The sequence below is a fragment of the Liolophura sinensis genome, chromosome 13, assembly GCF_032854445.1.
Source record: "Liolophura sinensis isolate JHLJ2023 chromosome 13, CUHK_Ljap_v2, whole genome shotgun sequence".
In the NCBI taxonomy this organism is placed as follows: Eukaryota; Metazoa; Mollusca; class Polyplacophora; order Chitonida; family Chitonidae; genus Liolophura; species Liolophura sinensis.
This window is the reverse complement of record NC_088307.1, coordinates 7,708,546-7,722,987: the sequence shown is the minus strand read 5'-3', so window position 1 is coordinate 7,722,987 and position 14,442 is coordinate 7,708,546. Positions and strand designations below refer to the sequence as shown.

Sequence of the window (14,442 nt, the reverse complement as noted above, 5' to 3'; positions counted from 1 at the left end):
TAGGAGAACTGGGAGCGGGAATTATTCTGTTGGGTGGGAGTGTTTTGCTGAGTATTGCTTTCAGCAATTTTTCTAGCCATTATATAATTCTTCAACTCTCTCTCCGATCTGCCACAGCCCAGTTTTTCGAAGCTCCCTTTTGCAGGTCCAAATGCATGAACTCCTTTTTCGGAAGTATGGAGACAATCATTTATCCTGTATGAACAGCGTTACCATTCACCAGGAATAGATTACTCACCATTTACCCTACATGGACAGCTTACCATTAACCCCGCATGGAAAGGTCACCATTTACCCTCATGGATTGCTCAACATTTACGCTGCATTCATAGCTGATCATTTACCTCACATAAACAGCTTACCAGTTCCCAGACATAGATGGCTAACCATTTACTCTATATGGAAGGCTCACCATTTACACTGCACAGATGACTCAGCATAAACCTTGCACAGCAGGCTCGCCATGTACACAGCAAGGTCAGCTCACCATCCAACCTACATGGATGGCTCACAATTTACTCTACATAGGCAGTTGACCATTTACCCTGCATAGATGGCTCACCACTTACCCTGCATAGACGGTTCACCATTTACCCTGCATGGATGACTCATCATTTACCCTGCATGGATGACTCACCATTTACGTGCATAGAGACTCATCATTTACCCTGCATGGAAAGCTCACCATTTACCCTCTATGGATGACTCACAATTTACCCTGTATGGATGGCCCACCATTTATCCTGTGTGGATGGCTCATCATTTACTCTGCATGGAAAGCTCACCATTTACCCTGTGTGGATGGCTCACAATTTACCCTGAAGGGATGGCCCACCATTTACCATGGGAGACTCACCATTTACCCTGTATGGATGGCTCACAATTTACCCTGTATGTATGGCTTACCATTTACCCTGTATGGATGGCTCACAATTTACCCTGTATGTATGGCCCACCATTTACCCTGTATGGATGGCCCACCATTTACCCTGTGTGGATGGCCTACCATTCACCCTGCATGGAAAGCTCACCATCCACCCTGTACGGATGGCTCACAATTTACCCTGGATGGATGGCTTACCATTTACCCTGAAGAGATGGCCCACCATTTACCCTGTGAGGATGGCTCACCATTTACCATGTATGGATGGCCCACCATTTACCCTGCATAGATGGCTCACCATTTACCCTGCATGGAAGGTTCACATTGATCCTGTATGGACGGCTCACCATTTACCCTGAAGGGATGGCCCACCATTTACCCTGTGAGGATGGCCCACCATTTACCCTGTGAGGATGGCTCACCATTTACCACGTATGGATGGCCCACCATTTACCCTGCATAGATGGCTCACCATTTACCCTGCATGAAAGGTTCACATTGATCCTGTATGGACGGCTCACCATTTACCCTGAAGGGATGGCCCACCATTTTACCCTGTGTGGATGGCCCATCATTTAAACTGTATGGATGGCCCACCATTTACCCTGTACTGTACCCTGCTCAGCATACACCCTGCCTGCAGGGCTCGCCATTTACCCTGCGTGCATGTATGTGGCGCATTTGGCCAGACCTCTAAGAATATTGTAGAACTTATGAATCGATGCTGTCAAATCAAATCAAACAAGTACGAAACAATGTATGTCTTCCATTTTGTCAACAAATTTTACTCCTCAACAACATATACACGAATCTACAACAATATTAATAGTATTTTAAAAAAATGTTAAACTTCTAGGGTTAACTTAAAGAGAACACTGAAGGGAATAAATGTGGATGTAACTCAATGTTTCAACAATGAAAAGCTAAAAATGAAGTCAACAAAGTTTTCAGATTAAAACAGTGGAATATGATTTAAACCAACTGGTTACCATCAGTGAAAATGATGAAGCCAATTTGCAAAAATTTCAATTTTCAAAAACATATTTTCGACACACTGTATGATACATTTGCTTATCAGAAGAGGTACTATTGAGGCTTTGGTCTGTGGTTTCTAGGCCTGATAAAACTACTGACGTGCAGGCACATGTGCAGTTAGAAAACCGTGATTACATGCCGCATGTGCCTATTAAAACTGGCCTAATGGTTGGTTCATGTTAAAACTGCTGACAAACTCCAATGGCAGTGAGAAGATGATCAACGCTCATGTATAATACATTTGTTTGTAAAGAAGTCATACAACTAATGAGACTTTGGTCCATGTTTTCCATGACTGTTAAAACTGCTGACAAACTCCATGGGCAGTGGGAAAATGACGGTAGAGTTCTTCTCAGCGGCAATGGTGTTGAGTGTCTGGAGATATCTCAGCTGTAAAGCCCCGGATGAGACGGACATGACTTCTGCCGCCTCCCTCAGGGCTTTAGAAGCATCCTCTTCACCTTTAGCCGCAATTATCTGTCACACACGCAAGAAAAAAAGCAAATCACAAAAAACTAAAAGGCAGATGAACAACGAAATCAAGAATATTCTCATACATATTCTTCTCCGCTGTCACTTGCAGGTCATGTCCAAATATACACATTAAACAGAGATGACCTTTCAAACAACACTGAGAGTCACACAACATATTGGCTGGTATGTTTACCTCCCCAAAAAAGACACAGTCTTGCTGTGTATTTCTCCAAATAAAAGAATTTGAACTCACTTATGTGTTAGATCCGTATTTATGATATTTTCCCGATATATGGTTGATAGATTGGGATTTAATTCCTTCAGGCAGAAGGGACTGGGTATTTCCAGGAGTTTATAGATATCCTGTTTGGTACTACAAGACTTTTACATTCCTAAGTCATGCTGCAATGTTAAAGACCCAACTTCATTCATACGAAGCTTTGAAATATCTAGGTTAACTGTAGTGGTCCAGTTTGAGGTTAATTGGTCTAAAATTCATGAACTCTGTAAAAGGGGTAAAAGAGGACTGACAGCATGAAATAGATCCACTTTTTATGCATTTTTTAAGATAGAAGACTGACATCTAACAAGGTTCAGTAGTATGGGATTAACAACAAACACCTAGATGTACAGGTGTAACAAAACCCCTAAGCAAAAAGGCAGAAACAGGCTTCGAATTTAACAAGAAAGGGGCAAGGCCAGTTTGCCCTTGGGTAAGTGTCAAATGCTTAGGGCATCAAGGCCTTTGTGGATGGCATGGAGGCCAAATTTACAGTGATAACCAGCGCATTAAGGCCAAATACGCAATCATGAGGAGGGATTTCAGCAACCCATTATGACACTGCCTTTTTGTCTTTTATGATTGCTTAGAACCTTAAGCTGTATTAGGATTGATTGATGTTTAACACTGAACTCAGGAACATTTCACTATCAAGACAGCATTATGATTTATGGCTGAAGGAAACCAATCAGAGCCCAGAAGAAACCACCATACAGAGCATCTCCATTATGACTGATTGCCATGTGACGTCATGGTTGACAAAGTTTCTTATTGGCGTCATTTCACTAAAACAAATGGTAAAATTATTAAAAATGGTCTTTAGAATCAGAATAAAGTGCTCTGCTTTCAGACAAGATAGTCTATAACCTAAAGCTTTATTTCCCTTTAACTAGTTATTGTACATGTATATGTACATGATGACGGATGGAAAGCGAATGCGTCAGGTGAATTTTGAGATTTTTTATTCTTTCAGCAAGCCTCAGTGTTTTATAGTTTTGTTTTCCATAGGTCCAGTTTTTGGGGATGATGATCTGAGGAGTTGCAGTAATAGTTTGGTTTGCAGATGATTTCTCTTGAGCCCTGGAATGTCAGTCTGGAGATGGTCTACAAATTTAAGACCAGCATCAAAATTTAATAACAGTAACCAGAATTCTTAGCATTTTATACAAAGAAATAAATAAAAAATAATAATAAAAAAAACAACAACTGCAAGATCACCACTGTAGGTAATAACATCCTTATTGAAAAAAAGAAACTACACTGGCAGGATGTCACCTGGGTTTGAACTGGTACACAAGCCAAGCCATGTAGGCCTATGCAGCCCCAACTGAATTTGCCACACCTGATTCAATGTAACAATAGAAGGTTGGAACAAAATACACTACATATATTTCATATTAAAATTTATTCAATTCAGCAAAGTCCATATGATTAATTTTAATTGGAAAAAACGTTTCGCTCCTGTGAGTCCTGCAGTGGGCTAAAGTTATCATATAGGCCTACATATACATGCAGTCACAAAATGGGGGGAAGGGGGTGTGGTGGTCAGTGTCTTATTATTTATTTGTAGCGGAAAGTTAAGACAAGCATTTTGTCCTCATTTCACACAAAACCACATTGTTGTGACATGTCATGATCGTGTTTAATGACGTACGGAGTACTGTACTAGTCATTTCCAAGATCGCCAAATTAAAGCCGATAACCATGTTATTGTTGAAATGAAATTAAAGTATGTACATTTTAAAATGGAAATAACCTACCTGTTTATATGAAAAAAGCATCCCGTTTTGTGTTCTTTTTTGCTCCTTTTATCAACATTTTTGAATTAATTTGCTTTAGTGTCTCATGTGACGGCATTTTCACAGATGCGCAGTTTCACAGAGTTGTACACTTATTCCTGCAGCCACGCCGTGATTCGTACATTGCTCCCGCAAAGGGAAGTATAGTATCGGAAACCTTCATGTGTACACACTCAAAGTTAAAGAGGGCATGGTTTCCGAATCCAGGCTGGTATTGTCGTAAATTACTGGAAAGATTCAACTTACTATAAGAGGAAAATGCTGTGAGAACAAAACACACAATCAGGCAGACATGATGAAAAAATCAATCCTATTATTGTCAAGGGAATTCCTGTTTTACGGCGGCCAAATAGTGGTCGTGGGTTAGGCACCATTTTCAGGGGCATTACGGCCATGTGACAGGGCAGCGGCGGCAACGGCCAACATTAAATTCAAAGCCTGCAGAAAACCTCTAACCCCTGACACTGTTGGTCTTTTACCTTTGCCTTGGCTTCTCTTGTTGCCTCGGCCTCAGCAGCCATAGCTCTCTGTAACTGGACAGGCAGGCGAACGTCCTTACTGAAACGTAAAGAATAGTAAATTTCAGTGAACAATTATTTAATTATCTACTGTAATTCTTCAACCTTTCACATGTTTGCAAGATGAGTGCATTATTCTGTGTAGATTGATAAAACTATACTTTCTCTGAAGTCATGAAATTGGCCACCCCAACCAATGTAGATTTGTCCCAAAAATCAAATTGAAAGGTGCACGAGTCACACTGAAAGTTGCTCTTTCATGTGCGAAAAGGCTGAGGAATTAGGGCAGTGCTGTTCTCAAGAACGTTCCACTAACATGAATGGCAGTCAATTTTTCTGTCCAGATCAAGTAAATCACGGGCATATGACAAGTGCCATGACTACTTTTCCACTGACATGTAATGATGTAGAGATTTGTTACTTTAGTGGGAGCTCAATGCACGAGGATGCCAAACAATGCTGGCATGAAATGGTACGATAGACTACTCTCTACAAATGCCATACTACAAGGCCCCCCTACAAACATGCAACCCTAAATCAGAGCACACCTGAAAGCCAAAATCTTCATCTACTACAGGAATTAAGGACTACAGTTTTTACAGGTTTTTGACTTGACCAATTAAAATTACTGTACAGACCAGTTGGTATCTAATTTGCTGTTGGCTCTTAATAGTGAGGCAAACTACATAATGCATTTCACTAAAAATTCTCAATAGCCAATACTAAAAATAAAAACTGTCTGGGTGCCAATATCAACACCAAAGAATATAAATTTTATAGTTCATAAAGTGAAAGTATTTTAAAAGTTTTCAATAGTAGCCTCTGGCAACTTCTGCTTTTGTATAAATATCTTCTCCTTTAATTATATCTCTAAAATCTATCTCCTCTTCAGAAGAAAAATGGTTCTCTCCATTTGTCAAAAAGATTGTAACAGGAGTCCACAGTACTCACACTTCCACTCTCTCCACCTTCACCCCCCATGGATCAGTGGCCTCATCCAAGGCAGTCTATTAGTATAAACACAAACACAAAATGGAAGAATTCTATAAACAATTGTTATGGAATTAAATAATAAAGTGACACAATTATTAATTAGAAGGATCATCAGTCATTGGTTCGGCAGGGAATCACATATTTGGCATGGAAGTTGAGAGTGGCCATGGCCTATATGTCGTTTCGTTTATTGCATTTGGTTATTGTTTATCACCATCCTTCAAAAAATTTTAACCTATTCACTGGCCATTGATTTAATGGCGGTTAACCCACCAACTTTTGGCAAGTCACGGATGAAATTTTTCACAGGTGACACAGATATAATGCCCATATTGGTGAAAGCAAGAAATCTTCAACGGATCTGACGCCGCACAACTGCCTATCAAATGAACATGAGTGTAGTAAATCGCTTCTTGTTGCTACACAAGGTTCCACAAAGAGTGAGAGTCGGGGAGTCTGCAGATTCCTTGTTTGTCCAAGCTTTGTCATCAGAGACATACTTTCAATTTACTTAATTTTAAAATTTAAAACTGGAAGTTGAAATTCTGACACATGTTCATAACCTTCAGTCCATGAGGTCGTCAAAGTTTAAATTTCTAGGGTCCAAAAAACAAACTTTAAAATTTGAAAGTTTGATTTATGACAGAAATAACTTTGTGGAATCTGCCCATTACATCCCCAGAACTTTTCAATCATTGTAAAACAGATCATTCTTGTTCCTAACAATTAACTTATGCCAACCTGCATGAAACTGCTGATTTCTTCTCTGTCAGACAAAACCTCAGCCAGGGTTTTTGTTCCAAGGAAATTCCTGAGTGTGGTCTGGGCCAGAAGACGTGTAGATCTGTGCGCATCTGCGACATTTGTGATGGAAGCTACAGCGTTCTGTATCCGATAGTACACCACGGCATCCACTGCCACTGTTACAGAGTCTTTGGTCAAAATCTACAGGTACATGTAATTTAATAAATTTTTAAATAACACCATTCTTCAGGAAATTGATAAGCATCTATGATCTTTGGTTAAAGGGAATTAAAGAAAATACCAATATGAAGTATGTATTAGATGAATTATGTGATATGTAGGAAATATGTATTAAGACACAGGATACATATGTACCTTTTGTGAAGTTGCACCATCATAATGATTTATTTATTCGTTTCATTTTTACGCCTTACTCAAGAATATTTCACTTATACGACAGCGGCCAGCATTATGGTGAGAGGAACCAGAGCCCGGGGGAAACCCACGACCATCCGCAGGTTACTGGCAGACCTTCTCACTTACGGCCAGAAAGCATGAGCCAGCCTGCTAACCAACTGAGCCACGGAGGCCCCCACCATCATAATGCCACAGATCAACGCCTCTATCCTCCTGAACATTGATTTTACATGCCATGGCACAGGTGAATTATTTTTCGTTAGGGTTACTGTTAATGAAAACTGATGGATGATCAATTTTTATTTGAATGATTTTTTTTTTATTTCAATGAAATCACTGAAATAAAAAAAAGTCATTCACATAAAAATTGATCATCCATCAATCATTTTTTAAAAATGCAGGCCAAGCCCATAGTCTTTATTTTAAAGGGTATGAGTCTGGCTATCCATAAAATATTCTTTGACGAGCGTTTCCCCAACCCTGTCAGAAAATACAAAGTTGGTCAGTACAAAATTCCTTTTTTCTCTACGTTATGTCATACAGGAATTTCAAAGGAATTAAAAACACTATGAGAGAAAGAAAAGTTTTTCCCAAAAATTCAATAATAACAACTTTAGAGTATGTTCCTCTTTTGAAAGTAGGTCGGGTTATGCATAATTAAAATATTTTTAATGATGGCCCTAATGATTTACACATTATATGTCATCCATTTCTATACAGGAATACATTTTACATACAGGAATTATTTATGTCACAAGTTACCGTTTATGAAAATGTGACAATTAATTAAATTTTAGTCAAATTATCTTACCTCTTGTGGTGGGACATCAAATGTCACTGTTCTCAGGTCAACCTTTGTGAAACTGTCAACACATGGATAAATAAAAAACATACCTGAAAACAAAAAATATGGAAACTGTACAAATACATGAATATACTCATGTACATTTATTTATCCTGATTCAGGCAAAATACTCCAATTTTCTTGCACAATAAAGGTCAGGTGGAGTTCAGATATATTCTCGAATTCTGCAGACAACGTCAATTATGTCTGCTGAATAGGTTATCTCACTTTGTTGGACTGTGCATACAATGGTCATATCGCCAAAGCAATTCACTTATACATCTGTCTTTGGCACTGAATTGATGGGTCTTTGTGGGATAAATTTGTTACATGGTTACTCAGTGATAGGATACACAAATATATGATGCTTCAATCAACATGATTGTTATTGCGTATATTATATTTGCGTATCATATCACTGAGTAACTGTGTAACTAACATTATTTAGCAAGAGTGTCCGTGATAAACCAGTAACCTTTGGCAAGTTTCTGACAAACTTTCCCACGTGTGACAAAAAAAGATATATCATATTGGTTGAAGACAAGTGCAAACATTAGACTGTACAAATGGTGACAAATGGTTGTCAACTGGCAATTTTCAGTGTGCCAATGCATGCTTCATTTGAAAATAATGGAAATAGCCTAAACTTTGGGCAGCTATCAGTTTTACTGATGAAGTCTGAAATTCTTGGCAAGAGGTGTCAGGTATGGTTATCAGGCTGTAAGTGACATATCCATGACATTTCCAGGTACCCCTTTCAGCTACTGGAGGGCCCAGATATTGACAATCAAGATTTTTATGTCCAGACTAACTCTGCATTCTCACAGGTTTGGCGAGGTAGCCACCAATGCTTATTGGCCATGGAATGTCTGGGGCCAGCGATGAATGTTAACATTGTCCCTTATGGAAAATGCCAGGAATCGTGAGACACACTTGGTAAATCTCAGGGTGAACTGGGCATATACCTTATACCTAACATTCACAAACTGCGTTTCTGATACCCCAAACAAATCAACAATATTTTCATCTTTGCCTTTAAATCACTATGTGATATCTGACATGCACTCACCTGGCCCTTTGGCCCCTCCACTCACCAGTCTACCCAGCCGGAAGATCACAGCTCTCTCATACTCCTGTACATTCTGTGCAAAAGCAAATCATTAGATTATAGTACAGTGCATAAGGCCATATTCAGTTACTTTTGTGTTTTTAATTTGTCTCCATTAGTAAGTACAAACACATGCAACAATGCAGCCAACCCATTTTCATTACCACCTAAGACTTATAAGTTATTTTAATTATTATCATATGGGTACTCAGTCCTGTAAATCAAATGCAACTTGGAATGTACATGCACAAACAGCCAAAAGTGAAGAATAAATAGAAAATACTACATGTACTCGTAGAGACAGGAAAACATGGATAATAACACAAGCGCATGTAGCTGTTACGCTTTGGTCCTAATGTAATTCCCATTTGTGGATTTTGTCTTTAGATGATCCTCTCTATACATGTATGTTTGTCTGCAAATTGTTTGTGTGAAAATTACTATGCATGCCCTTACAAAAACTCATGCAAGCTATCCACAGGATATCCAACCTTCAAACTACCTAAATGAGCTTGCTGAAGTTCCCTGATAGCTAACTGAAGCTCCCCGCTTGCTAGCACAAGCTATTTCCCCCCAGCTAGCATAAGGTCTCTGTTAACTAGCCAAAGGTTCCTGCTAGCTCGCACAAACTTCCCACTAGCTAGCACAAGCTTCCAGTGAGCTAGCATAAGCTTCCCACTGCTTAGCACAACCAGGGATGAGACAGATCTTAAACTGTGAACATTTTTCTGATGTATTTTTTTGTGTAAATAAAAGGAATTCCTCCAAAAAGAGGACAAATCTCATGCCTGCAAAAGGTTCCCACTAGCTAGCACAAGTTCTCCAGTTAACTTGTGCAAGCTCCCAAGTTTTACGAGTAGGTAGCTTCCCAGTTGTCACTGCTAGCTAGCACAAGCTTCCCACTAGCTAGCACAAGCTATCCAGTTAACTTGTGCAAGCTCCCCAGGTTTACCAGTAGCTCAGGCTAGCTAGCCTATGCTCTCCACTAGCTAACACAAACTTTCTGGATGATCAGACTGATCCACAGTAGAAAAACACCCCTTTGAACTCAAAGAGGACAAAGGTCAAGATTTTGAAGAAACATAAAATCAAATGAACATGGCATGAAGATGGCCTAAAAATCAGAATCTAGGAGAATTAATTCATGAAGTAGCCAATCAGTTACAGATATGGCTATAGTCTGTCCTACATGATCTTCATAATATTGACCGGGTAAATCATGTACATTCAAATCAGGTCTGGAAAATCCACAAATTATACATTAAAATTTGATGGCATTATCCATCAAATTATAAAATAATAAAACAATGATGACTGGAATTATTAACAACTAAGATAGCACTTAATTTGCAAACATCAAAACTTTACCGTTGCCTGTGCTAACCTTTATGCTAACCATAAGGATCAATGGGAAAACAGGGATCATAAAAATGAGCGCCATCCAACCCAGTATGTGGGTGCAAAAGTTACACTCTTCTTCAACTTCATCCGCAGCATTGTAACCTGATTATCAGAGTAGAATTTACAACATTTAGTTAAAGACAGATTTTGTGTTCTGACACAGTAAAATACATTTAAAAAATGCAGTATATTAAAAACATGCTCTGACAAAATTGTCATTTTCCCTTGGTTCATATTTGTTCTTTTGCTTCGTTTCGTTATACAGTTTATAGGATATATAGACTATACAACCAAATTATAGCCTGAGTATCAATCTGACGCTTCAATGTAATTTTTAATTCATTAAAAATTTTCGTTAGCTGACGTATGTAATTGATGACACTGACGTGACAGCCTGAAAACAACAAACTGCACGATCCTCACACCATTTAATTATTACATCAATTTCATAAAATTTCTGACATAATTTTCAATCGTTCCAATCCCGAACCAGGCAAGTTATTTGACATAAATTATAGAAAAGAAGGCTGTAAAGTTACTGTAACATTTACATCCATCTGGTTGGTGTGAACGACTGCTTTGTAACTGGAATAACCTGACCTACCTCCTTTTGGCATGGCTTTGATAATCCTCAGTTCAACTCCACGGATAGATCGAGACCTGATTCCGACAGCAGACGAACAACCAATCTAGTCAAGTACGGAAGATGTCGACTCTAAAAATCAAGAATAAAATCTACTTGGTGGCATTGTTTTTCACACAAGAGGCGATTCTATAAACACGAAACCTTCAAAGCCTTTACCGTTTTCGTTCTGAGTTGTTCAAATGTTACAAAACAGCGGCTGATAAAAGAACTGACTCTACACATGACCTACCGAGAAATCACCGAGATGGTGATGTCATGAAAACTTGTGTACGTCATCGGAAGTGAAAAAGCGCGCCAAATTCAATTTTCCACGTGACACCGATCACCACGTGGGGGAAAGGGGTCAAAAGTTCGTTTCCGTATCCTAGCACAGCGAGGAGGGTTTTTTTCAGACCTAATTACATACATGACAGCATCTTCTTGACTACAGAAATTAAAAGAGAGTCCATGGGATAATTTCCAATAATATTACAGTTACAATCAAATAAAATAACACTGAGCAAACTTGTTACCCTAAGATCGAATAAATCAGGCTACATGAATTTCTGTTTCATATAGGCATACATAAGGCCTATGTTGTCCTATATTCTGCCTCCATGATTACATGTAAAGGCGTACGCTAGTATGTCATGATGTGTTATTGGTTACACTTACAGAGCTATGCCATACGTTAGTACAGTCAAGTATAAGAGTTGATGGTGCTGTATTTTGCTATGTGTAGGCCGGCTATAGTGACATTAGAAGGCGTATAGTCAAGGGTAAATTTTATATGTTTAATAGCCCTATCATTTATGTTACAGTGCTCACTTTTTTACAACTATGGCCGGTTAAAGTTGTTAGTTTAATCCACCTGAATCCGACATCGAGAAATGTGCGCATTTTAGTCGATGTGCGGAAACCTGTGAGTCCCACGCGACATGTATGACAATTAAAAAACAGTTCTGACACGTTTCAAAAGCTGGGCTTTGAAAACTTCTATCTGGAACTTAAGGACCAGCCCGGGCCCCCACCCCCACCCCTAACGACTCCCTCATACATAGGCCTATATATGGAGAGAGAGAGAGAGAGAGAGAGAGAGAGAGAGAGAGAGAGAGATCCGCCACTGCTGGTGACCATTGATTGGCTTACAAGTATATTCCCGTCAGTTTTCATAAATAGCGTACGTGAGATGAGAAAGTATTTAAATTTAGATTAGAAATTGTCAACACCAGTAATTCTCTGTCGGTCAAAAAGCGCTCTCTATAGAACTCAATGACTCCATCTTTGGGTGTCCCTCATTGTTGAGATTTAACCTCGGTAATGTGGGCCTATAAAATCGTGGATTTTCCGTGGCCTTGACTACCCTTGGCACTCGCCTACTGTGCAGGGGTACTTGCATGGGCCCCCTGCCTTTCATATACCCGTACTAGCTTTAAATTGAGCTTTTCACATACACCAGCCAGTATAATGGCCAATGCACGTAGGCCCCTAGGCCTACTACATGTATTTTGTCAGCAAGGTCAAAATTGGTTTAAAAATTCATGAACCGACTGGTGGTGCCCATGCGTCCAGCATCATGTATACGAGGTCAGAACAGACCATGATTTGGTTGCTGGCAGACCTTCCCACTTACGGCCGGAGAGGAAGCCAGCATGAGCTGGACTTGAACTCACAGCGACCGCATTGGTGAGAGGCTCCTGGGTCATTACGCTGCGCTAGCGCGCTAACCGACTGAGCCACGGAGGCCCCTGATTGGTTTGAATATGCATGTCCACAGTGTGGCATTCTCATGGTCTTCGTTTCATGCTTATCTTGGTCATGAGACCCTTGCTGGATTCAGTTGCCTCATTAAAGCATATGCTCTTGCCACAAACAATCCAACCACGATCGAGTGGTAGTGATAGGCTACCCCAGACCGGATCTCATTTCTTGTTGGTGTTTGTCAGGTATGCACATGTAGGGTCTACCTGATAAAAGGTGTTGATTCTGAGTAGTCGGGATTCCTCCGCCATAAAATCTGATCGCTTATAATTTAAATGTATGTGGGCCTATACCTTGGTTTCACTTAACCGATTAATTTTTCAGTCATATGGCAAGGAGAGGTCATTAAGTGTAGGTACACGAGTCTTCTTGTGGCAGTGCAAATCCAAGCGGGCAGTGCTGCCGCCACCCCACCCAATCCCATTATACTGACACTGGGCCAACCAGCCTTCTTTCACTGCTCAATAAACCTCGGAGTGCCGACATAAGCCTTACCCCCACTTGTTTCACTGCCCTATAAACCTCGGAGTGCTGACAAAGCGAGACAGCAATGAGTGCCACTTTTTGTTTTTTTATACAGTATGACCTGACCCTTGTGATAGAATGTGGTGGCTATCTTCATCAGTTGAGTGATTACACTGTTGTAGGCTTTACTCCCTCAGGGGGTTCCCGGTTAAATGTACAATACTCATAGCGACAAAATTTTTGAGCCAGTTGAAAATTTATAGCAAATATTTATTGTATACTCGACAACATACAACAGATATCATATAAAAGGATTCTGAGGGAAACATATATATAATACAAAATATCAGGGTTGTATAGTATAGGTATGAGACAAACAGAACACACTGAGTTCTATAATTATCAGCCTGTGAACCAGGCACAGAGCAATGCACATGCAGGGTATTAAAATAGTGAAGGGAGGAATTACATAGATGTATACTATTTCGAAGTCAACAAAAATTGATGAACTATAAAGTACATGTTAAGGAAATCGATGTCGATCAGCTATAATTTGTTAAGGTAACCAAATGTTGTCAAATGTGTCAAAGGAGCCAAATGTTGATTAGTAACCATGTGTTAAAGGAATCCAATTTTGATCGTTTCAAAATAACCAAATGTTGATCAGTTTCAATGTGTCAAAGGAACCAGACGCTGATCAGATTCATGGTGTCAAAGGAACCAAAAGCTGATCAGTAATCATGTGTCAAAGTCATCTATAAAGTTTTTCAGGCCGTATTAAACCAGCAGATACCTGTAATAAAATTATCCGTAATGGTCATTATGGTCTTGTTACAAACAATACCCAAGGACACTTATTATTAAAACAGTCACAGTGTTAACAGACTTAAAACATGCCAGGGTAAGATATATGCATATACATGTACACACATATGTATATGTTTATTTACTTATAAAAAAAAAACATATACCATATTAATTTTGTTATTAATCAAAACATTGATTCACAAAGTGAAATGATCTGCTTAAAGTTCAAGCCGGCTAGCTACAAAAATGTGAAAACTCGAAGTTAAATAAGTGAGACTGGGTGACCTG

General features: G+C 39.4%; 1 protein-coding gene across 1 annotated transcript; it reads right to left on the bottom strand.

Annotated features, from left to right (window-relative positions):
* Positions 1 to 1,648: 1,648 nt before the first annotated feature.
* Positions 1,649 to 11,359, bottom strand: LOC135480208 (band 7 protein AGAP004871-like). The gene is made up of 8 exons (XM_064759980.1): positions 11,101 to 11,359; positions 10,480 to 10,598; positions 9,057 to 9,129; positions 7,955 to 8,037; positions 6,724 to 6,927; positions 5,941 to 5,996; positions 4,951 to 5,029; positions 1,649 to 2,395 (listed from the first exon to the last, which is right to left on the bottom strand). Exons 1-8 carry the CDS (start codon positions 11,111 to 11,113, stop codon positions 2,183 to 2,185), a joined length of 840 nt encoding a protein of 279 aa, XP_064616050.1. The 5' UTR covers positions 11,114 to 11,359; the 3' UTR covers positions 1,649 to 2,182.
* Between the last annotated feature and the right edge of the window lie 3,083 nt (positions 11,360 to 14,442).